This window comes from Chelonia mydas, chromosome 16 (genome assembly GCF_015237465.2).
Source record: "Chelonia mydas isolate rCheMyd1 chromosome 16, rCheMyd1.pri.v2, whole genome shotgun sequence".
Classification (NCBI taxonomy): domain Eukaryota; kingdom Metazoa; phylum Chordata; order Testudines; family Cheloniidae; genus Chelonia; species Chelonia mydas.
The window spans coordinates 13,217,751-13,239,844 of NC_057857.1; the positions used below are offsets into that span (position 1 = coordinate 13,217,751).

The 22,094-nt window shown below is 48.3% G+C and overlaps 1 protein-coding gene across 1 annotated transcript in view; it reads left to right on the plus strand.

The window, feature by feature from the left end:
• The first annotated feature begins 1,972 nt into the window (after positions 1-1,972).
• PTPA (protein phosphatase 2 phosphatase activator) overlaps positions 1,973-22,094 on the plus strand; it is a 41,260-nt gene continuing 21,138 nt past the window's right edge. The window contains exons 1-7 of the mRNA XM_007061068.4: positions 1,973-2,124; positions 5,802-5,902; positions 8,954-9,040; positions 15,440-15,565; positions 16,679-16,796; positions 19,033-19,132; positions 21,132-21,256. Coding sequence (XP_007061130.2) covers positions 2,100-2,124; positions 5,802-5,902; positions 8,954-9,040; positions 15,440-15,565; positions 16,679-16,796; positions 19,033-19,132; positions 21,132-21,256 — 682 coding nt within the window. The 5' untranslated portion in view covers positions 1,973-2,099. The remainder of the gene's footprint in view (positions 2,125-5,801; positions 5,903-8,953; positions 9,041-15,439; positions 15,566-16,678; positions 16,797-19,032; positions 19,133-21,131; positions 21,257-22,094) is intronic.

Here is a 22,094-nt window from a genome sequence, read left to right on the forward strand (position 1 = left end):
CTTTCCCCTCCCAAGCTGTTCAGATCCCTTCCCTGACTTTCTCCTGCAGTAAACTCATGTTCTTCTTCTTTACCTTTGCAACTCTGCAAAATGCTACCCCTTAACTGTTATTTCTGCTCTCTGTTCCTTCCTATTCCCCTTCCACCAGGCAGGGCTAACCCATTGGGGGCCCTAAACAGGAATATTTTGGGGCTCCCACACAAAACACATACTCATAATTAATAGGGGACCCCCTTGAGCTGCTTAGGCCCCAAGGCAATTGCTTAGTCTGCTTATGCTTAGTGCCCTATTTGCCCCTAGGCTTGCTGACTATGCTCCATCCAGCATTATTCCACTCTTATCTATACATTTTTTTCTCTGTGCCACCCCTTGGGCCAGTCTCTTTCTCATGTGTCACGCATTCTTCCTTTCCTAGGAATCCCTCCTTAAAGCAGCTATCATTCTAGGAAACCTTTAAAGAATAGTAAACAAATAGAAAAGTATAAGAGAAAATATCTGTACTGCAGAGAGATGAGACCCACGGCCCATGTGTTATATCTCAGTGTCTCAGTGATTCTGATTGCCAGCGACTTGGAGCAGGGACAATGTCTGCCTCTTGATCCTGTACAGCACTGAGCTTTCTGACTGTGCTCAATACTGAGTTAACAAGAGAGGGGATCAAGCCACAATAGTTGGACCTGTGTCTGGATTTCCAGCCCTCCTACAGTTTAGAGATGTCTGGTTCTCTTCCCTCATCCCTCCCGTAATAAAGAGAGGAGCCATCTGCAAAATTATGGGCCAGAGCTGGGTTTGGGTTTGGGGGGTATTTAGAACTGGGGGTTTAGTTTATTATAGGCAGAACTGGTAGTGGCATCTATAGTTCAGATTACTTTACGCTTTCCATTTTACGATAGTTTTCACTTGCTTATACCACGACAAACTTCAAGTATTTAAGCTGAAAGGTTCAGTGCGGGGTGTCTGCCACAGGCTGAATATTTTGGGAAAGTTTCAGCAAAAATAACCAAGCCATTTCTGAGAATGAGATTAGGGAAAAAATACCTTGTTTTGCCCCTGTCAAAAAATTATTTCGCAAGGATCCTATGGAAACAATACTCCATGTTCCTGTAATGAAAGGCTCTAGTTTAATGCAGATGGGCAAGCAGGCAGAACCTTAACTCCAGCATTTATGACTTTTGCGTGCTTGACTTTGAAATAGGGTGACCATATTTCTGAAAATAAAAATGGGACAGCCTGGGGCTTGCCCGAGCGCCCCCCCCCCTTCTTCCACCACACACAAGGTGCCAGAACCACCCTCCCCATGCCGCTTGCAGCTGCGGCTGAGTGCCTGAGCCCCATGCCACCTGCAGATAAGGCTGACCTCCCAAGCTCTGCACCACCTTCTCTGCTGCTGCTGGCGGGCACCGTTGCTTTCAGCTGCCCCCCGGGCAGCAGCCACTGCTCTCCGCTCTGCCTTGCAGCCGGGACAAATGCCCAGTTTTCTCAAAAAAGTAGGGATGGCTGGGACAGAGCTGAAAAAGGGGACTGTCCGGCCAAAACGGGACATATGGTCGCCCTACTTTGAAACCTTTTTTGTCTTTGAACGTAGCTGTTTTCAACAAAACAGAGAAGAGGCCCCCCCCATGACATGGGGATCCAGAGCTGGGCTTGATTCTGATGTGCCACAACCCCAGATTTTAGAGCATGAAGTGGGCTCTGGTTCTGAAGCACACACATCATGATTTTGGGGGTGCCCAGATCCAGATCCGCCTTACATCCCATCCCACAGTAACCCAGTTCAGAGGCAGGTGGGGGAGTCCCCTAGCTCCTGACTGACTCGTGTTCCTTCCTTGAGGCCTGAGATTAAGCCAGCCCCCAAAGGTTCCTTAATTGACACGAGTGCCCCGCACAAACATGGCCGCCCGAGTAGACGTGTGGGCTCCGGAGCGCCCCGCACAAACATGGCCGCCCGAGCTATTTTTGAGTGCCCCGTGCAAATATGGCCGCCCGTAAAGCTCTATGGTGGATGACGTGCCCGGCACAAATATGGCCGCCCGACTGTTCAGTTGTGCTAAGGGGTGAAAGGTGAAAGGTGATAACGGCGGGGCCCTGGTTCCAGGAAGATGGCAGAGAGCGAGCGGCAGACAGGTAGGGAGAAGCCCTGCGATGGGTGGTTGGTGGTGGAGTAGGGCAGCACTGATGCCTTCTATGGGGGCAGGGGTCTCGTGTGGTGCCCAGAGGGGGGGAGGCTGCGTGATGCCCTCTATGGGGGCAGGGTCCCGTGCTCCGTCCTGGTGGGGAGTGAAGGCTGGGTGATGCGCTCTATGAGGGCAGGGGGTCTCTGTTCCCCATAGTGTGTGTTGGGGGGGGGGGAGACTGGGTGATGCTCTCTATGAGGGCAGGGGGTCTCTGTGCCCCATAGTGTGTGTTGGGGGGGGGGGGACTGGGTGATGCTCTCTATGAGGGCAGGGGGTCTCTGTGCCCCATAGTATGTGTTGGGGGGGGGGGAGGCTGGGTGATGCTCTCTATGAGGGCAGGGGGTCTCTGTTCCCCATAGTGTGTGTTGGGGGGGGGGGGGGAAGGCTGGGTGATGCTCTCTATGAGGGCAGGGGGTCTCTGTGCCCCATAGTGTGTGTTGGGGGGGGGAAGGCTGGGTGATACTTTCTATGTGAGCAGGGGTCCTGTTCCCCATACTGTGGGGGGGGGGGCGGGGGAGTCTGAGTGATGCCCTCTATGGGGACGGTGGTCTCTGTGCACCAAAATGGGGTGGGGAGGGCTGGGCTTCTCATGAATCCATGTACCCTGGGATGGGAAGGGTGAGTGGGGGGATTCTGTAATGTAGGTTCCCTGCCCCTTAGTAGGGATGGGATCTTGCTGTACTCTTTGGGGGACTGTTCTTGTGCTTGGAGCCTCATAGTGTGGGGGAGCAGGTTGTGATGCCCGTCTTTGAGATTATTATTCTGATGGCCTATACTGGAAGCCCCAGAGAGACTGATGCTAACTATGGGGTGGGGGGTTACTCTCCCCCTCTGCAGCCCCCACAACTTCACTTTTGAGCCAGGGGATGTGGGGGAATGGTGAATTACTGAAGTTGTTGGCACCTTGGGCCTTCTACCTGACTGTCACTGGCTGTTGCTAACCTGGGGATAGACCACTGACCCAAAGCAACTCTTTTGCTCCTCAGCCAAGTGTCTCTCTCCCACTTATATTAAACATCTCCTGGTGCAGGCCATTTCAGAATCTAGGCTGGTGGTTAGAGCAGAGGATTGGGAGTCAGGATATCTGGTTTCTATTCCAGCTCTGGGCAAATTACTTAGCATCTAGGAGCCTCAGTTTCCTATCTGTAAAATGGGGGTAATACCTACCCTTCTCCCAGGAATTAAGTATATGTGGAAAATACTTTGAGATCCTTAGAGACTATGTGCTATAGAAGTGAAAAGGATCCGAAGAGAATTTGGAGCAAATGTACAGAGGTGATTCAAATGTAGTAGCAGTTTTTGTTTTGAAATTCAAGTGGGATTTGTGTGTCCCCCATATATGACAATTGGAAGGGAATTAACAATGCTACTTGTGTCACTTGTGAATAAAGCTGTTAATTAATTCTTAAAAGAATCAAATACAAGAAACAAATGCAGAGCTGAGATCCGGCAGCTCGCTGGTTTCTGACTGAAGGGCCAAGGTATTCTGTTACCTGAGAAGCCTTCCCTCAGCTGGATTAGATCCAGGTGAATAAGCCGCATTTTCCTGGTGGGGAAAGGACTGGGAAAGTCTCCATTGTCAAGGTCAGTTCTCATCACAAAATACCCTCTTCTCCACCCCAAAGCACAGTTCCTTGCTCTTGCCTAGAAACAAGTTATTGTGTATATACATACTACAGTAGTCCCTTTTGTGCTAGGTATCTGGTAAGAGACAGTCTTTGCTCCAGAGAACTTGCTTTCTAAATAGACAAGGGGTGGGTGGGGGGAAGAAGCAGAGAGATGAAGTGAGTTGCTCAACAGTGACAGAACTGGGACCATAGCTCAGGCCTCCTGAGTCCCAATCTAGTGTCTTATCCCCAGGCCATCCTGTCTGTGAATCCTCCTCTGTCCTGTTTCAGGTGATCAATCTTTTTGCTGGTCAAAGTTTTCACATCTTCCTTTATCAGTGCACTGAAAGTTTGTTGAACTTGCTGTTTATTGTCTTTGATTTTAAAGCATTATTTAAAAACCACTTACCATAACATGACATTACTGAGTTGTGAGTTTGGTAACCTGCAGCTTTTCTGAATACAGATAAAATTGCACATGCATTGCACCTTCATATCCGGGGCTCTCAAAGTACTTTACAAACATCTGTTAACTAGCTCTCCCATCATCCTTGCAAAGAGGTAATGGTATATATTGTAGAAGGGGAAATTAAGGGACAGAGAGGTTAAATGACTTTCCTGAAGTAGCACAGTGAAGCTGTGGCAGAGCTTGCAATGGAATGCAGGAGTTTTGACTCCTAGTCATCTGCTGTGATTCTAGACAGTGCTACCTTGCTGGAGAAAAGGGAAGAGCTGGTGAACGCTTCTGGACAGTATTAACTGTGCAAGTGATTATAAACATTCTTCTTTTAGGCAGTTCAGCTTTTGTTGGAAAATCATGTTTAGAATTTGCCGTTAGTGCTAAGAATGATTATTTAAGTGTTGTCTGGGTGCTCGGTGCTGGACCAAAGGTTTGAAATGTTCTATGGTTGAAAGCATTAATCAAGGGACTATGATCTAGCTGTTAATTTCATGCTAAATACCCTCTTGGTTTTCTGATTCACTGTTTGCTGTATTGCATCTTGATTTTAAGTTTGCTAATGGCAATGTGATGCAAATGTGCATTTAACCTTGTGGCAATGTTTCCAGCTCTGCAGTGTCCTCGCGTGGGACTGCAGGCTGAGACTAGAACCAGTTGTTCACCTTGGACTGCAGAGGAATTAGGAAAGGACTGACCCATATGTCAGGGTTTATTTCCTTTTTGTGAAAGCTCAGGGGAAAGAGGGTTCCTGGCTAACTGTGTACCTGGGTTGGGGAGCAGGAATGCTGCTGACGTTATGCATTAATTATTTGCATTTCTATTGTACCTGTCATCCCAGGATCTCAAAGTGCTTTATAAAGAACCTCAGTTCGTACTTCCCAGCACCACCCTAAAGCCAACCTAGGGACACTAGTTGAGTACTGAGAGAAGAGTGCCACCTACTGAATCACTGATGCTTTGTGCTCACTGCAAAAAGAGGATGTATTTTTACATGGAGATGGCTCCCAATGTAAAACCATACTTTTTGCAGTGAAGACCTAGCCTAATGCTATGATTGCCATGACACCTACAAAACACTGGATGATGATTAGGCTGGTGGTGTGCTGAGACCACTGCCTATCATGCTGACCAATATAGTCTCATTGTTCACTTATACTCCCCCCTCCATCTGTTGTCTCTTGTTTTATAGTGATATTGTAAGTTCTTTGGGGCTGGACAGGTCTTTTTGTTCTGTGAGTGTACAGTGCCTAGCACAGTGGGATCCTGGGCCATGACTAGGGCTCCTAGATGCTATGGTAATACAAATGATAAATAATAATGCTATTTTCTGCAGTGTCCTGGGATTTCTTAGGGCTCAGCCATCAAGGTACTGAGCAGGCCTGATGCTGCTTAGTGTGTGAGACCTGATGGGATCAGAGCACGAGAGTGAGAACAGGTCATAGAGTTCAGTACCTTTTGGTCCAGAAAAATGAATGTTGCCATCTAAGAAGTGGCTGGGGCTAAAGGGGGAGTCTTTGCTATCTGGCTATGTTTGACATCTCTCTCTTCTTTGTCTTCCAGGCTCTCCTGAGGAGGCAACGCCTCCCCTCTGCCAGAGCTTCATGATCCCCAAAAAGGAAATACACATGGTACCCGACATGGCCAAGTGGAAACGCTCTCAGGTATGGAACTGGGTCCAGGGCCAGTCTTTTAGGTTCCTGGTGTGCCCCCGAGGCATCATTTGCATGGAAAAGGCCAACCCTGGTTTGGGCCTAGCTAATGGACTGAATGGGGTTGGGTTGAGCTATGTGGAATAATTCTTTTTAAAAGCAAAAGAGCAGCATGGCTAATGCCACGTGAATTGTCATAAAGTTAGTCTACCCCAGTAACCTTTAATGACAACAATAGGGGGCTTTTGGATACTGACAGCTCTTGCTTGGGGAGTAATTTTTTGATGGCAGGTAGGTCTTGTCTACGTTGACTCTAGTGTATCCTGTAGTTCATCACCAGTGGCAGCGGTAGGGTAGACAGAGCTCAGGTGTTTTTGCCAACCTGTAGGATTAGACAACACAGTGGTAAAATGCTTGAGCCGGGTCTACGCTCTCACTTTTGCTACCAGTGCTGGTGAACTGTTTTTCCTCTACAGAAGTATTGAAGAGATGAGAGCCTGGAAGAGGAGGAGAGAGATCCTTCTGTGAGCTTTGATTAACACACAGGCATGGTCTATGCTGCAAGGAGATCTGTACTCCTCATGATCATGTTTAAACATGTTGCTAGCAGAGTTCTAGGCACGTTACCGGTGCAGATAGGGTGTAGTCTGAGAAACGTGATTGTGGCTGGAGTGACTCTGATCTCATTGGGACCATGGTATTAAACCCCGTCTACAGATGGTAGCAGTTGTGACGTGAAAAATATTCCGTCGGGTTCTGGTAAATAAGAAGTGTAAGGTCTCATTTATGCTGCAGCTAAAACAGAGTCAGGGGACCTGGTTACAACATGGTTAGAATTGCAGGATATAGCTTTGGCCAGTGTAGGGCTTTAGTCCAGTTATGGAGAAAGAAGTCACCAAGTACTCAGGATTTAATCCTAACTGTGTTGTAATGGGTACCTTTACTCAGGGCTAGTGTAGGCAGAGCCCAAAGTGCCATGGTGAGTGGGCTAAAACTATTAGAACTGTCCTCCTGTAAGTGTTACCCATTCCTGCATAGAGTCTAGGCTAGAAAGTGACTTTATAAGAATGATTATAACTGTCTTGATATGTCTACCCTGGCCCTTCAAACCATGCTAGAACCTGGTTTACCCCCGCAGTGATTGAACTAAAGTTTGAGATGGTTTCAAATATAGTTTTCCCTTTAGTGTTGATAGGGTCTGTGATTATAGCCCTGTCCACAGTACAGAAGTATCCATGCAAAACTTGTTTTTGGGCCAGCCATGATAGAGCATGTTGTCTCCTTTTCTGTATGACCCTCCATGTTTTAACCAAGTTCAGAAACAAAATTTTAAGTGTGATCACCAAACATAATTTCTTAATATTGTTATAACATAGCTTTCCATCCACAGTTATGTTTATGATCCACCCTGCCATGGTATAATATGAACCCTGATATGGTAGTTCTTGAACTTGAGGTGGCTGGCAGTCTAGGTACTAAGCCAAGAAACTGAGAGAAGTTGGCCCTTCCTAATGTTGGTGTTGGAAAAGGGAGATGATGAAGATATGGTGGTTCTGCTGGCGTGGAAGGGCTCTTAGCAAAAGTTTTACTACTAGCACAATTGCAGTTGGTACACTGCAATACATTGAGACAACTTCAGGCTCTCTGTGCAGTTGGCTTTTCCCGGTGTTATATCCGTCTCGCTGTGTGCGTGAACTTGCAACAGTTGGCCAGTTGGTCAGCCCAGCTCCCTTTGGACTAGATTGAGGCCATTCTCTTTGTCAGCAATACTGTTTTGTTGAGACTTTAGCCTCTCGTCTAACTGGCCTGAGTGATGTAATGAGTTTGACAGTTCTGAGCATTTCTTGAACTTGATATCCACAAGCAATGTGGTGTCTGCTCCAGCACATTGTGGCCGACACCCTTTTCGCCAGTCTGGTGTGGTTTTTTTTTAAACTTGTGTGGAAGAGCCAGGAGAAATCATTTTAAATGGTTAAAAAAACCAAGAACATCAGTCCCGCTTAGAGGGCCTGTAGTGGCACTGGGGTGGCTGTTTTTAATGGGGTCTGCTTAGCTTGGTGCAGAAGAAAGCGCTGCAGAGGTAAAGCACATAGTTCCTGAGGTAAATGTTTAGGCTTGAACCACAGGAACTGTCACAATCTGTGTTCTTGTGTCTCTGGTCCAAACTTGCTGCTGAGGGGTGGGGACAGCAGGGTGGGAATAGCTCTTGCATGGGGACCAAGCTATGATGCCACCAAGGGGTCTTAAATGATAACAAGGTCTTCACGAAGGCCTGCGGCTGAAGCTTCCTTTGTCCCCTTGCTTGGGCTTTAAGTCTTATTTCTGCCCAGGACTTCTGTGGCAGGAAGTCTTGGTGGTAGCAGGTGACAGTGAGCTCGTCTAGACACTTGAAAGTATCTTCTCCAAAAAGAAAAAAGCCATTCCCTAGTCCCAGGGCTTTGTGGCACTTTCACCTTCGCCACTGTGTTTCCTGAGCAGCCTGACTATATATTCCGTACATGGCACTTCACAAGCAGTGGGGTTGAAAGAAGAGAGGAGAAAGGTATGTGTTTGGGGCAACTTTCGGCCACTTCTCCTAGTTGCAGGCAGCTTGAAAGAAGGCCTGGCACAGAGAGCAGGAGAAGTAGATAAAGGGAGAGGTTTGGAAGAAATGATATGGAGTAGGAAGAAACAAGCAGTGATGTAGACAGGGCCGAGATTGTGCAAAGCCTGGACATGAGGAGCTTGAACGTGGTGTGGTAAGAGACAGGAACCTGGTAAGGGGATTCAAGGAGGAGGGTTGTGGTTTGGGCTGTTTATACAGAGTTTGCTCGGTGTGATGTCGCCACCGAGGGCTCAGGGTGCACTTAGTGCTGTTCCAGGAGTTCCCATCGGTCTAGGAGTCCCCAAGGACAAGGCAGTAACAGCAGAACAAGCCGTGTCCTGGGCTATCCCAGAAAACTGATGCAGTGGGTTGGGCATTGTCCCTTTGGTTTGCTCTAGGCTTCTCACACTGGCGTTGCTTGCCTCCAAAGTAACTGTCAGTGCTCCGCTAATGCCCCTTCCACTTGTGTTTGTTTGCAGGCGTATGCAGACTACATAGGCTTCATCCTCACCCTGAACGAAGGTGTCAAGGGCAAGAAGCTGACCTGTGAATACAAAGTATCTGAGGTGGGAAAAGGGCCCAGCCCTGTTCTTTCCAATCTTGCGTTTGCTCTGCTTTTGCTGGTGTGCCTTCCACAGCAGGGCCCAGGGCTGCAATGGCTGCTTTCCTGGTGTCTCACAGAGAATAAAGTGGAGCCAAACTGTATCTGGTTTCCTCATTAACATGGTAGAGCAGCCTGTCGGGACTACAAGTACAAGCATGCAATGCTTCATCCGGTAACAAGGTGCCTTTTGCTTACTCGCAAAACTTGTAATTGAGCAAACTGAGAGGAAGCTGGGGTGTATAGGGGCTCGGGGTGAAGAAGAGGGGCCCTGTTCTGTCCACACCCACTACGCTATTGCTGCGTGCTCTCAGCCAGAAAACAAGAAGCCATCTTATTTAAAAGCTATAATGGAGGATTGGGAGCCTTGGGTTCTCTTCCTGTTGTCTCACTGACTTGCTGTGTGACCTTGGGCAAATCTCTTAACCTCTCTCTACCTCTGTGTCCCCATCTCTCAAATGGAATTATTAGTAGTGACCTCGCAGTGAGGGCTCATTCATGTTTACTTTGAGCTGAAAGATGCTACAGATGGGCAAAATGTTGCTTCCCCCTTTGCCCTCGGTGCCAACGTTCTTTGGGTTTCTTGTGTCTTCACCCCTGAGGGGACAGTTAGATTCTTCAGACTGTAACAAGCTCCCTTTCCTGCGCTGTTGTCTGGGCAGCCGTTACAGCCGCTCCTGCCCCTTGGTGTGAAGCCTGTCACAGTCTCTAATCTCTATTGTTTGAACAAGGGGTGTCGTGCAGAGAGGTTTACCCTGGATCTTTCCATGTAGCTAGTCTTGCCCTGCCCGTGCCTGAACTCTGACTGAGCCCTGCTGGGCCCTTTCTTGAGCAGCACTGCTCCTGTGAGCTTGGGGCAGATTTTTGGCTGGGTCCAGACTGTCTAATGTTGCACTTTGTGTTCTTTTAATTTGATTTATGAGACATGAGCAGAGCGGAGGCTGGGGAGGGAAGAGATGAGCTTGGCACTGAGGTGCCCTAAGCACTAGTTCAGAGGTGTTCAGCAGGCCCTTAGGAGAAGGTAGGGCATTAGTGACCTGGTTTCCCTGGGAGAGTTGTGTGTCTGTCACCTAGTGGCATTTGTAACACTGCAGCTCCTCGTGTGCAAGTGTGCTGAAAGTTCTTTCAGCATAGTGGAGTCCAACCTAATGGTCTCCAGGATACTGAGGCCAGAGGAGAGATTCAGAGTGGACTCTCAGGGTTATACTGCAGATTTCCTCTTCATGTGCATTACCTGCTGGAACTTGTCATGTTTCCATCATTATTCCAAAGTAAGCAGTGGTGTAGCACTGACCTGTGGTTATTGTGTCAGTCACTGAACTCATCTTCCAAGCAGCGCTGGATTGAGTCCAGTGCAGAGTGACTAAGAGAATTTCTCGGGACCCTCTTAGCTCTTTCCAGTTATAACCAGTCACAACTGTGCAGGTTAATGGGGCTGCTTAAAGGAGACCTTCAAGTGGCAGAGGGAGGAATGGACTTGTGCCCTTTCTGGGTGGATAAGGAGGCCTGGAAGGAACTTTTTTTCAACATGTTGGTTTTTGTTAGAGATCTCAGGCATGCCAGGGCTGGCCATCCATGTTCTAGATTTCCCTTGAGGAACTGGACATGTGGCTCAGAAACTCACTCGCCCTTTGCTGAAAGAACAGGGGTGTGGAATCTCTACCAAAAGCACTTTTCTTCCAACTTTTGTTCAGGCATTTGGTTAAATAGGAGCTGCCAAAATCCCATTTTAAACAGTCTGAATAAAAACCATTCCCCATTTCAGTTGTTCAAGATTTGCCTGCACAGTGTGCCTCTGTCATAACCATGTTGGTCTCCAGTCATCACTAGAGTCTTACAGGGAAAAGAGGGTAGCAAGACCTGAATTTCTAATGTATAAAACAATCAGAATAATAACTTTAAACCCCAGCTGCCCACCCTTTCAGGCCTTTAACCTGAAGAAGCAGAAAAAGCATGAATCTGTTTTTTCCCCCTCTTGGCAGATCCCCTTTAAATGGTTTTAGTGCAAGTGACAAATACCAAATGTGATGTCAACAACTAAGAAAATTTCTACAACTTGTCTTGCTGCCTTCATGCTGAGCAGGGTAGAAACCTATGACTGAAGGCAAAATGAATCTGCTTTCCTCTGGGGTGGAAGGTCCCATGGGTTGCGCTGTTGATGAGGCTGCATCCATTTTATTCCTGCTTCCTTACTCCCTGCTGAGGTTCCTTCTGCATCTTTATACCTTCCTTGCTGATCAAACATGTGGAACTCCTTCCTGCACCTAACACTCCCTCATATCCCTCCTGTGCATGCACGTCCTCCTTGCAATTGCTCAATTGTTGGTCCACCAAAGAAAGGAATGATGGGAGAGGAGAAACCAGACCACCTAACAGTCTCCAGGATATTGAGTGGCTGAACCCTGTTGTGTGTCTGACTTAGGGTGTGATCCTGCAAAGTGAGCACACTTAGGGTGTGACCAAGCTTAGCGCCTGTTGAAATCAGATGAAGTCACTGGGGGCTGAGTGCATTCCACACGTCTCAGGAGGGGCTGATCCACCTTGCAGGGCCAGACCTTCAGACTGTAACCTCTGTGGCACCGGCCTGGGTTTTCGTATTGCATTGAACACAGGCTGCACTAAATAAACAAGAGGGCTGCGCATCTGCCTGTGGGCCGCATATGGCTCCCGCAGTGGAGGCTGAGTGTCTGGCTGCTTGCTGGGAGATGTTCCTAAAGCTGCCTTCCTGGCCAGTCTATAGTAACAGCTGTGGCTTTGGCATGCAGGTCTAATGTGGTGGGGAAAAGTTAATTTTGAGCTTCCAAGTGACCAGCACTTGGGCAAGAGAACATGCAGCCTGCAGAGAGGTCTCCTACCCTTTAAATAATCCCTGTGATTCCAGATCACATGTATTTTTCTGGTGTTTGCCCACTTCCAACTTGCATTTGGGAATCTCCTGCACTTGAATGGCTGCCACCCAGCTCTGGGGTGCCTTGCTTGGATTCTAGGAGGGAAGGGTGGGAAAGAGGCAGTCACTCTTGACACCAAGGAGCCTGACTGCTTGGGCTCTAGAGAGGACATTCCCATCTGATCGCTTCCAGTTGGCTGGCTGATGCTTGCAAGAGATGCTGTCAGGTCACTATTCCATAGGAGGCTACAGGGTTCACCTTTGTGATCACAGGGCAGATTTTGGTCTGGGAGGGCGACAGGATGCAAAATCAGCACAACAAAGAGAAGAGGGGTGGTGGGGGGAGGGGGAGGATTTGCCCTTGCTCGGATGCCTGGGAAGGTAAAGTAAAAATAGATTCTAAAAACCTAGCCAACCAAGACCATGCTGCAGTGGTTCTGATTGCTGAGTTCCTGTGAGCCCTGCTGTTTCCCCTGGCTGGGTTCACCCCTGGCAGTATGAGTTTCCTCTGCCATGTTAATTCTGCTGGGCAATGGAAACCTGCCCCTTTTAATAAGCCCCTTTTCAAAGGGCCCCAAGCCCAAAATGCGCTGTGTCTCTTTAATTATTTATTGGCATGGCTGAGCCAGCAGCTGGGTCCTGCTCTCCTGCATTCAGCTGGGCTGTTTTTTAATCCCTTTAAAGCAGGCAAGTGAGGAAGGGATGCGTGACTCTGCCTCCCTTTCCTGAGGCCTGGAGGCAGAGACTGCAAGGGGGACAAAAGAAGAAAATTTCTTGCCAGCCATTTATCCAACCGGCACCAAGTGCTGCAGTCACAGCTCGGTGAGAGGGTTTGAAATACGGGAGCTGCTCGTAATGAGCTGCTGCTGCTGACGGATAAATCACTGGCATTATTTAATTATTTAACAAAAGCCACTGCCGGGCCTCTGTTGTTAATTGGAGGGGAGTGCGGTAGCCAGGTCTGGCTGAGCTGAAAACCAAGCCCAAGCCCAACTCCATTGGGGGAGGGCCTGTCTCTGTGTTCTGGATTTGTACAGTGCCTAGCGCCATGGGGTTCTGATCAACGACAGGGGCTCCAACACCGCAATACAGATAATTAATAATAAGAGTCTCATCCCACTTTGCTTGAGTCACAGGTGCTGCCCTGTCGCTGATTCCTGCCTGTGATCTTACAGTGGCTCCCAGGTTGCATGTGGCCTGTTGTCTTACCCAGTGCATCTGCAGATGCTGTGCTTAGGGTACCCCCTGTGCTTTCTCTGCTTTAATCTGTTCTTGTCCACCCACCAATCACAGCCATCCTCTTTAGACCCCTTCACTGCTCTGGATTTGGGGCTCCTTTTGCAGCAGATAAATCCTAGATTCCTGCAGTATGGCTCTATGCTGCACCCTCACCTGTTTCCAGCAGCCCCTCCAGAGACAGTGTCTGGACAGGCACCCGCTAAGCTAGCTGCAGATGTCACGAAAGACCTCCCTGCAGGGGAGATGGGAGGGGTGGGGGGACTCACTGCTGGTTCAAAGGCAGAAAAGTGCTGCCTGCCTGTCTCTCCTCCCCCGCCCCTCCAGTGGCGCTTCAAGGGCTAGAAACTTGCTAGGCTCTGCTGTTTCCTAGTCCTCTTCTGACAGGCAGCATGAAGAATTGAACCACGACCCAGGAGACCAGCCAGCTTCACACAGTCGATGCCTCCAGCAAAGTCAAACCAGCCCCTGCCTTGTCTGCCCTCTTTCTCTCCTTGAAGGAGGAATCCCCTCTTGAGACCATGTTGCCCAGGGCCCAGCCGGCTCTGGCTGCTCCGACTCGGGAGTGGAGAATCCCAAATGCATTGGCAGGTGAAAATATCTCTTGGTTGTTAGCGGGGCCTCCTAGTGCTGCCTTCTGCAGCTTAATCCACTGATTGGGGTTTGGACAATGATCCTGCCACCACGTTTCTGCTTTGCATCTGAATCGGGGTTGTAGTGCTGCCCTCAGAGGGCGTCAGCTCTGGGCCCAGGGGGCGTTTGCATGTTCTGGGCTCAAACCCTAAAGCTCTCCAGCAGGCTGCATGTACCCGGGCAGTGTTGAACCACGCTCTATATTGCCTGCCAGTCTCTGCCCCCGTAGTCATCTCTCTCGCCCAAGGCTCTCCACTACTTAGAATCCTGCTCTCCCTTTGCTCTGGCCTTGTCATCCTCTCCTTTAACCCCTGCCCAGGCTGCCCCTCTGTCCTCACATCACAATCAAGCTCCTCATCTCTACCTTCAAGGGGCTGGACGCTTCTGCCTTTCTTGCTCCTCAGTGTCCTCTCACTGCTCCTTCATCATCATCTTCCATTCTCAGCTTCACGTCATCAGTCACACCTCCCTCCTCTTTGGAATGCCTCCTGTCCCCCCTGCGCCAACCGCTTTCCCTCCCTGCTTTCAGGTCCCTCCTCAATCTCTCCTCCTGGGAATCCTCCTTTGCATGAGTGAGACTGTTAGCTCTTCTGGGCGGTGACCGTATCTCGTATGTACGCATTTGTGAAGGGCCATGTGCTCTGATCATCTGACTTGCAGAGAGGATTGGTACCGCTGGAAATCAGACTACGATGATAAGGTCCTGATCAAGGTTGGGGCCCCTTAGTGCTAGGCACTGTGTAAACACCTAGTAAGAGAGAGATTCTGCCCTAAAGAGCTTACGGTCTAAATAGACAGGATAGACAAAGAGTAGCAGGGAAACAGACCTCAATTCTCAAAGGTATTGGGTGTTTAACTCCTATTGAAATAATTTGGAGTTAGAAACCTAAACGCCTTTGAGGATCTGAGTCAAAGTGACTTGACCAAGATCAGTCAGTAGCAGTCAGGATACTTTCTAAACAGTACACTGTGTCCTGTGGGGAACATTAGATCTAAAGTGTGTGGTGCAGAGCCCACAACTGCGTGTCAGAGACCCCTGAAAGATGTGGCTCTACCCCCCAGCCTATTCCTACCTCCTCTGCTTCTGTCAAGTTCTTTTTGCAAGTATTCAGGCTAGGGAATTCCTTTTTTAAGATGAGATCTTAGACTCTGGAGTACAGTTATGTGACCATTTAAAAAATTTGCAACAATAGAGTATCTTATGTGGCCGTAGTATTGCATTGTACGTAGGTCTCTGAGTCCCTGGAAAGATGTCTGCCTGCTCAAGCTGCTGTTAATGAGTGGCTGTATCTGGGCTCTCAGAGAGCCCAGGTCAGTATGGGATGTAGGCTGTTGTCTTTTGGACTGGACTGTCCTTTCCTGATGTGAAGAGTTGGGGCTGGCCACTGTGGACCTTAAAGAGACGATGTGTGTCCCATTATCCCCTTCCATCCTTTGCAAGGTCCATTTGGAGGTCTGCAGCTCAATGCCAGGAGAACACTGGCAGGTGTGGGTAAAACAGAAATGCTGGAGCCCGGGACAATGGTTTTAGGGTGACTGGCTTGTGCTTGTGTGTGAGACTTTCACCTCCTGTCTGATTGTGAGCTATCACCCATTCTGTCCCTGTAGCCAATTGAAAAGCTGGTGGAGCTCCTGGATACCCTTGACAGGTGGATTGATGAGACTCCGCCAGTGAACCAGCCCTCTCGCTTTGGGAATAAGGCCTTCAGGACTTGGTACGCCAAACTAGACCAGGTATGTAGGGGTTAGGAGAGAGTCTCTTAGATGGTGGACCTAAAAGGATGGCTTCATCAGCAAGAAGTATGTCCTGCAATGATCATGGGAAGGCTGCCATCCTCATGTTGTATCTGGGCAGTCAGTAGATTCACCCACCAACTTGCAGGATTAGATGGGGACTATGTTTCAGGTCTTTTGATCTCAGGCCTGGTGCTGGTCTTGAACCCCCATGGGAGCACAGCTCACCTTTACATGCTCTTTGACAGGGTCTTTGTCCCCTGGAGGTAATCCCAAGGAGCTCCACTGACTGCTCTCCTTCTTTAACCATCCGTTGTGTCCACCAGCCTATAGATATGGCAGATGGGAGCAGGCACGTGACAGCCCACGGCAAAACTTGGCCTGTGTCAGCTGAGAGTGCTCACTCCAGAGAAGGCTCTGTGCAGGTCACGGAGGCAGAGCGCACTGTAGTAGACTGCAGTGCATTTACCCAGGGACTCCTTCTGAGCCCGTAGATACACTGCGATGCAGTTGGTTAAAGTTTCGTTTCCAGGGCAAGGTTCTACGCTGATGGCTTTGGAGACTGAAGTCCTCTCTCTCCAAAAAAGATACGGGCCAAGCTGTCTGCATACTGTTCCCCAACATGCCGCAATCCTGCCCTGGAGAGACCACCTCCAGCGATTGTAGGGGAATTCACTCTCCAGGTCATCTAAGCCTGGAGCTCTCTGCTGAGACTGTCAACAAGTGGGGCGTCTGTATCAATGACTTATCAGAATGGATGCTTTTTAAGTGGAAGAAGTCCTAACAGTGGGCAGGGGAATAAGTCACACACTCTCTCTCTCTCTCTCTGACTAAATCTCTGCCGCCCCAACTGGTGACCTACAAATTCACCAGCCTGCAGACAATGAATGCTGCTCCTTATATTGGCCTGTAACGGGTGCTTTTGAATAATGTTGGAGTTCCTTATTTCGCCTAATCAATCTGGTTTGTTGGAGGGGGTGGCTCGCTCCATGCAAAACCAACTCCAACCAATAGTGAGTGTGTGTCCCTCCCCACACTGGAGCCTTATACCCACCTTTTGGCTTGTGGCACATCTAGGTTAACACTCGGGAACCTTTTGTTGTTGTGTTTAAGGAAGCAGAAAACTTGGTTAAAACAGTGATCCCCGAGCATCTGGCTGAAGCTGCACCAGAGGTAGCCGTGTACCTGAAGGAATCCGTGGGGAACTCCACCCGCATCGACTATGGGACAGGTACCTTCACGTGCACACTTAATTCATCTAGCCTTGCTGGGCTTAGACTCCCCAGAGTGAATTCACCCCTACAGTCAATATATGCCACTGCAGGGAACTACTCTGGATCATGTCAAGGCTAAAATTGGCCAGGAGAGAGCAGGGGATCAGAATCTGATTATACCAGAGCTGTGATTGATGTAGATTCTTGGCTGCCTCCACTTCAGTCCCAGACATCTTAAGTTTTTCAAAAGAAGTATTCTTAGCTTCACTATAGCATCTTCATCCAAGGAGCTCAAAGTGCTGTAGAAACATTAATTGACCATTGCAACCACTGTTGAAATGCTGTCACCTCTGGGGTGTACCATGGGAGCTGCTTAATAGCGCACAGCAACACGGCATGATGGCACAGAACAGAAAACGTACGTGGAGTATTGTGTGAAGCTGAATCACAAGGGGGAGTTTAAGGAGCTAAAATGTAATATCTTGGGTTGGAAGCAGATCAGGAAATGAGTTAGGTTTCATACTCTGCGAGAAGTGTCTTCAGATCGTAAGTGGCCAGAAATGGTTGCTACGTGTGGCATAAGTACCGGATAGGATCTTTGAGACCTAGTGTGAGAACAGAATCGGGCCCAGGGAGAAATGTCAGAATCAAAAGCTGGAGTAATTCCATTGGCTTTAGTTAGGTTACTTTGGATTTACATCAGTGTGAGAGCGCGGACTGAAACTCCGAGGAGTCCCACCTGTGTGTATTGGAGGGAGAGGGCTCGGAGAGGAATGTCCAGCTAATGACTTAATCAAATAGCTAGAGTGAGGGTCATTGTAGTGTGCCAGGAGCCTGAAATATGTGACTTCTGTAATGTGCTGGGTAAGGAGAGGAGGAGGAGAGTTGAGGTAAAGAGACTAAGAAATACAGGTATGCAAATCTCATCACCAGCTGTGCTGCAGCTCTTGATCGCCAGGGGGAGATGTTGCCTTTGGTAACGGACCTGTTGACTTAGACTGTCAGCTGTAGCTTGGCAAGGGAAATCCAGTCTTTCCACGACTCCTCTGTCTTGAGCATTGGGTTCTGTATTCTTTCAGCTCAGCATAGCTAGACCTTAGGTGCAACTTGTTCATATCCCAGCAACTGCACGGCTTTATAAAATGGAGCCACCTCCTTTATTTACTCTTTATTGCCGTAGTTTCTCCCATCCAAGGGGAAATAAAAGTGCCTTTCTGCATCCAGCCCCAGTATCTTATGGGCTCTTCTGAGTGCTGCGTTTATTCTGCTCTCTGCATTGTTAGCTAGAGGACAAAGCTGCATAGAGCGGGTGGTCCATGGCTGACAGTTGGGCACCTTAGGGCGGTGATTTTCCCTGGGGTGGAGCAGGGCTAATGTCCCTCTGACATGGGGCCTTTTGAAAATAGGAGGAAATCTGTTTAATTGCTATTGAGTGTTTGTGTCCGCTCCCACATTCCCAAACACACACTCCCTGCAGAGCTCACTGGGTTATTCTGGAATCCTCTGGCTCCCCCATCCTCTTGCTCAGCTCATAAGAAAGGGAGTTGCTCCCAACACTCCAGTCTCTCAGTGCCTAGCTCTCAAAATATTTCATTCTGCAGTAAGATGGCTCCACTGAGCCAACGGGCCATTGTGGGAGAACCACAGAGATGAAATTGACATCTTAATTCCCTAAGTCTGAGCAGGGAGGGTGTTCATGTGTGGGTGCAGGAGAAGTGTTGTCTAGTGATTCAATTCCTGGACTAGATTCAGGGCTTCCGAATTCTGCCACTGATTCACTGTGTGGTCTTGGTCAAGTCACATAACTCTTCTGTGTCTCAGGTTTCAGAATAGCAGCCGTGTTAGTCTGTATCCGCAAAAAGAAAAGGAGTAATAAATTTGTTAATCTCTCAGGTGCCACAAGTACTCCTTTTCTTCTGTGTCTCAGTTTCCACAATTTATAGATGGGACTAATCCTTCGCCACTTCACGAGGGTATGTGTTTAATTTGTTAATGGCTGTGAAGCACTGTGGGATCCTTGGATAGCGGGTGCTATGTAGGTGTGAAATATTATTGTTGGGTGTTAGGAGGAGGAGGAGGAGTCTCTTTTTTGTGATCTTATCCAAGTAAGAAGGAGCCTTGGTTGGTTGGGGCTCTGCCACTCATGGGGATGTGATTGCTGTGTCCTCTAAAGAGCCATTGTAGCACCTTCAGAGAGCTAATCTATGATGGGAATTGCCAATGTTTTGTCTGTCTCCTCTTCTTCAATCCCAGGTCACGAAGCGGCATTCGCTGCCTTCCTCTGTTGCCTGTGCAAAATTGGTGTTCTTAGGGTGGATGACCAGCTGGCCATTGTCTTCAAAGTGTTTAATAGGTGAGGCAATGCAAGAACAGGTGAGGTGGAGCTGTTCCTAGGGCATTTTCCCCACAGATCTGTCTGTGGTTCACTGGTCATAAAGCATGTGGCCTGCAACAACCAGTCCACCACACCTAATTCTCGCTATCATCTGGTCATAGTGTGCCCCCACACCCTTTGTGTTGTCACGCTGTCTGATGTACAGTAGTCTATGTGTCCCCACTCCAAATCCAAGACCAGGAGGTGATTTGATCACTGTGTCCGTCCCCACACTGGAGCCTTATACCCACCTTTTTGGCTTGTGGCACATCTAGGTTAACACTCGGGAACCTTTTGTTGTTGTGTTTAAGGAAGCAGAAAACTTGGTTAAAACAGTGATCCCCGAGCTGTGTGTATATATACCTTCATGGAGAAAATGCACCAGTTGCTAACAGGCTGGATAAAAGCATAACAAGAACCAGTGACTCAAGGTAAAGCCAGACACATTCAGATGACAAATAAGGGATCATTTTTTTTTTAACAAGTGGGGAGATTAACTAGTGGAAGAAACTACCAAGGGCAGTGGTGGATTCTCCATCTCTTAATGGCTTCAGGTCCAGACTGGACAGCTTTCTGGAAGATACACGGTAGTCAATACAAGTTATTAGGCTCAATATAGGGGTAACTGGATGAAAATTTGTGGCTTGTGTTACACAGGAGATCAGATTAGATGATCTGATGGTATCCTCTGACCTTTCAGTCTGTGAACCTGCCAGCCGTCCATAGCTCCTCTTGACAGCTGCCACAATGCAGGAGGTGGGGTTTGTAGTGATGCGAGCAGAGAACTGGCCATTGGGACGCCTACGTTCTAATCCCAACTGTTCCACTGAGTCACTGTGTGAACTTGGGCAAGTCGCTTCTCCTCTCTGTGCTTCACTTTCCCCATCTGTAAAGTGGGGATGATCAATCCTCCCTCACAGGGACTGTTGTACAGCTTAACTCAGGGATATTTGTAAAGCGCGTTGCGATTCTCTGGTGAAAGGGGCTAGAGGTGGGGAAAGTGTCATTATCAGGCAACAGACAGAAAAATTTTGCAGCAAAGTAAAATACACAGGGATGGTATTCAAAAGCTGCTGCTCCCTTTTTTTGTGTGTGTTTGGTTTTTTTTAAATTGAATTCAGTAAAAACCTCAGTGCTGTGTTTGCCATTAAATCTATCATCAGGCCCAATTTTCTCTATGGTCTTGTGGCAGAACATCTGTCGAGTATGCAGCGTTATGCAGGGCACTGTATGCAAGTTATAGATCCAGGGTTCTGATCCTGGTCTGTAAGGAGCACCTTTAAAAGCTTACTCCCTCTTGTCTCCTCACAAATGGGCACAGAGAGAGGATGCAGAGTCATGGGCATGATGGAATATGTTCTACAGTGAGTCAGAGTTGTCATCCACAGGTACTAGCTCTATCTTCATCAAAAGATTCAGGGACTCTGCTGCCTTTTATGCTGTCACCATCACCCACTTACATTATCTCCTCTGGGCAAAGTGCTGATCCTTGATTTCCCTGCTTAGCCTCTTATGTATAGTTGAATGACCAAAATAGGCTCTGGGTAACTCTTCCTCCAGGGGCTCTCTGGGTAACATGAGTAGGGAAGGTTTATTTATACTAGTGTATCCTGTCCTCTGGTTAATCAAAAGGTAAAAATTTGGTACAAGAAAACCAATATCAGATATCTGTTAGCTGTAAACTTAACCCTGCTGTGGACCAGACTGTGTCAAACCTCTGCCTTTCACAAATGGGTTGTTGTTATTTGTTTCTCCTCCAGCGTGGACTCTTGATGTTCACTCAGCCAGCAGGCTGTTGGACTGGATCAGGTGCTTGTGCTGGGTCCAGAGAGAACAAGCTTGGGGCATCTGGTTCTCTCCTGTATATGTAGATGGGCTTTCTGATTGGAAACTCACCATTGTTTCAGCAGGGAGGAGAGGCCTTGAGACTTTACGTCTGATGTCTTCTATTAGCCCTTCCCTTTCTTCTTTACCTTAGGTACCTGGAGGTGATGCGGAAACTCCAGAAAACTTACAGGATGGAACCAGCTGGTAGCCAGGGAGTGTGGGGCCTGGACGACTTCCAGTTTCTGCCCTTCATATGGGGCAGTTCCCAACTGATAGGTACGAACAAACCTACCAAAGTCTGGTCTCTCTCTCTCCTTCTGTCCTTCACTGGGAAGACCAGCAGTGGTTTGGGATATTTTTTTTGCAGCTAAGTGTGACTTTAAAAAAAGCTGATTTGAAATGTTTGCTTGAAGTTAAGAATTCTTGTTCTCTGCTTTCAAAAGAAGCCAGTTGGTCAGACTGTGAAAAAGGAGGGTTACAGTGGAAATGCTGAAACATCTTAAAGTATACCTGTTTTTTATTGAGACTCCTGTGTGTATTTTGGTGCTGAAAAAGACAGTTTATGCCCTGAGTGGGACTCAGATTTGGGTTTAATTTCCAGCTCTGCCATAGGCTCCCAGGGCCACCTTGGGCAAGTCACTTAATATTTCTGGGCTTCATTTCCCTATCTGTAAAATGGGCACATTTCCTTTGTTCTGTCTGTTTAGATGGTAAACTATTTGAGGCAAGGACATAATGTGTGCGTATGACACCTAGCACAAGGGGGCACTGATTTCAGCAGGGACCTCTAGGTGCTACTGTGAACAAATAATAATGCATACTCTAGTCTGATCACGACAGCCAACATGCATCTGACACAATGCACTGGTTGGTCCACAGGCTAATTCTTCTTTGGAGCTGTGCTGTGAGATACCATTGATAGGAGCCCTCATCATATTGTTCGTTGCACAAATGTTATGGACCAGGACGTAGCTGGTCAGGTCTAGTGGGCGGAGCAGGCATACAGTTTGGGGAATGAAGGCGAGGGTCGGCAGCAGAGTCAACTGCCAGTTACCAGAGCTTGGGGTCAAGCCAGAATTGGAATCAGGAATCAAAGCTGAGGGTCAGAGCCGAG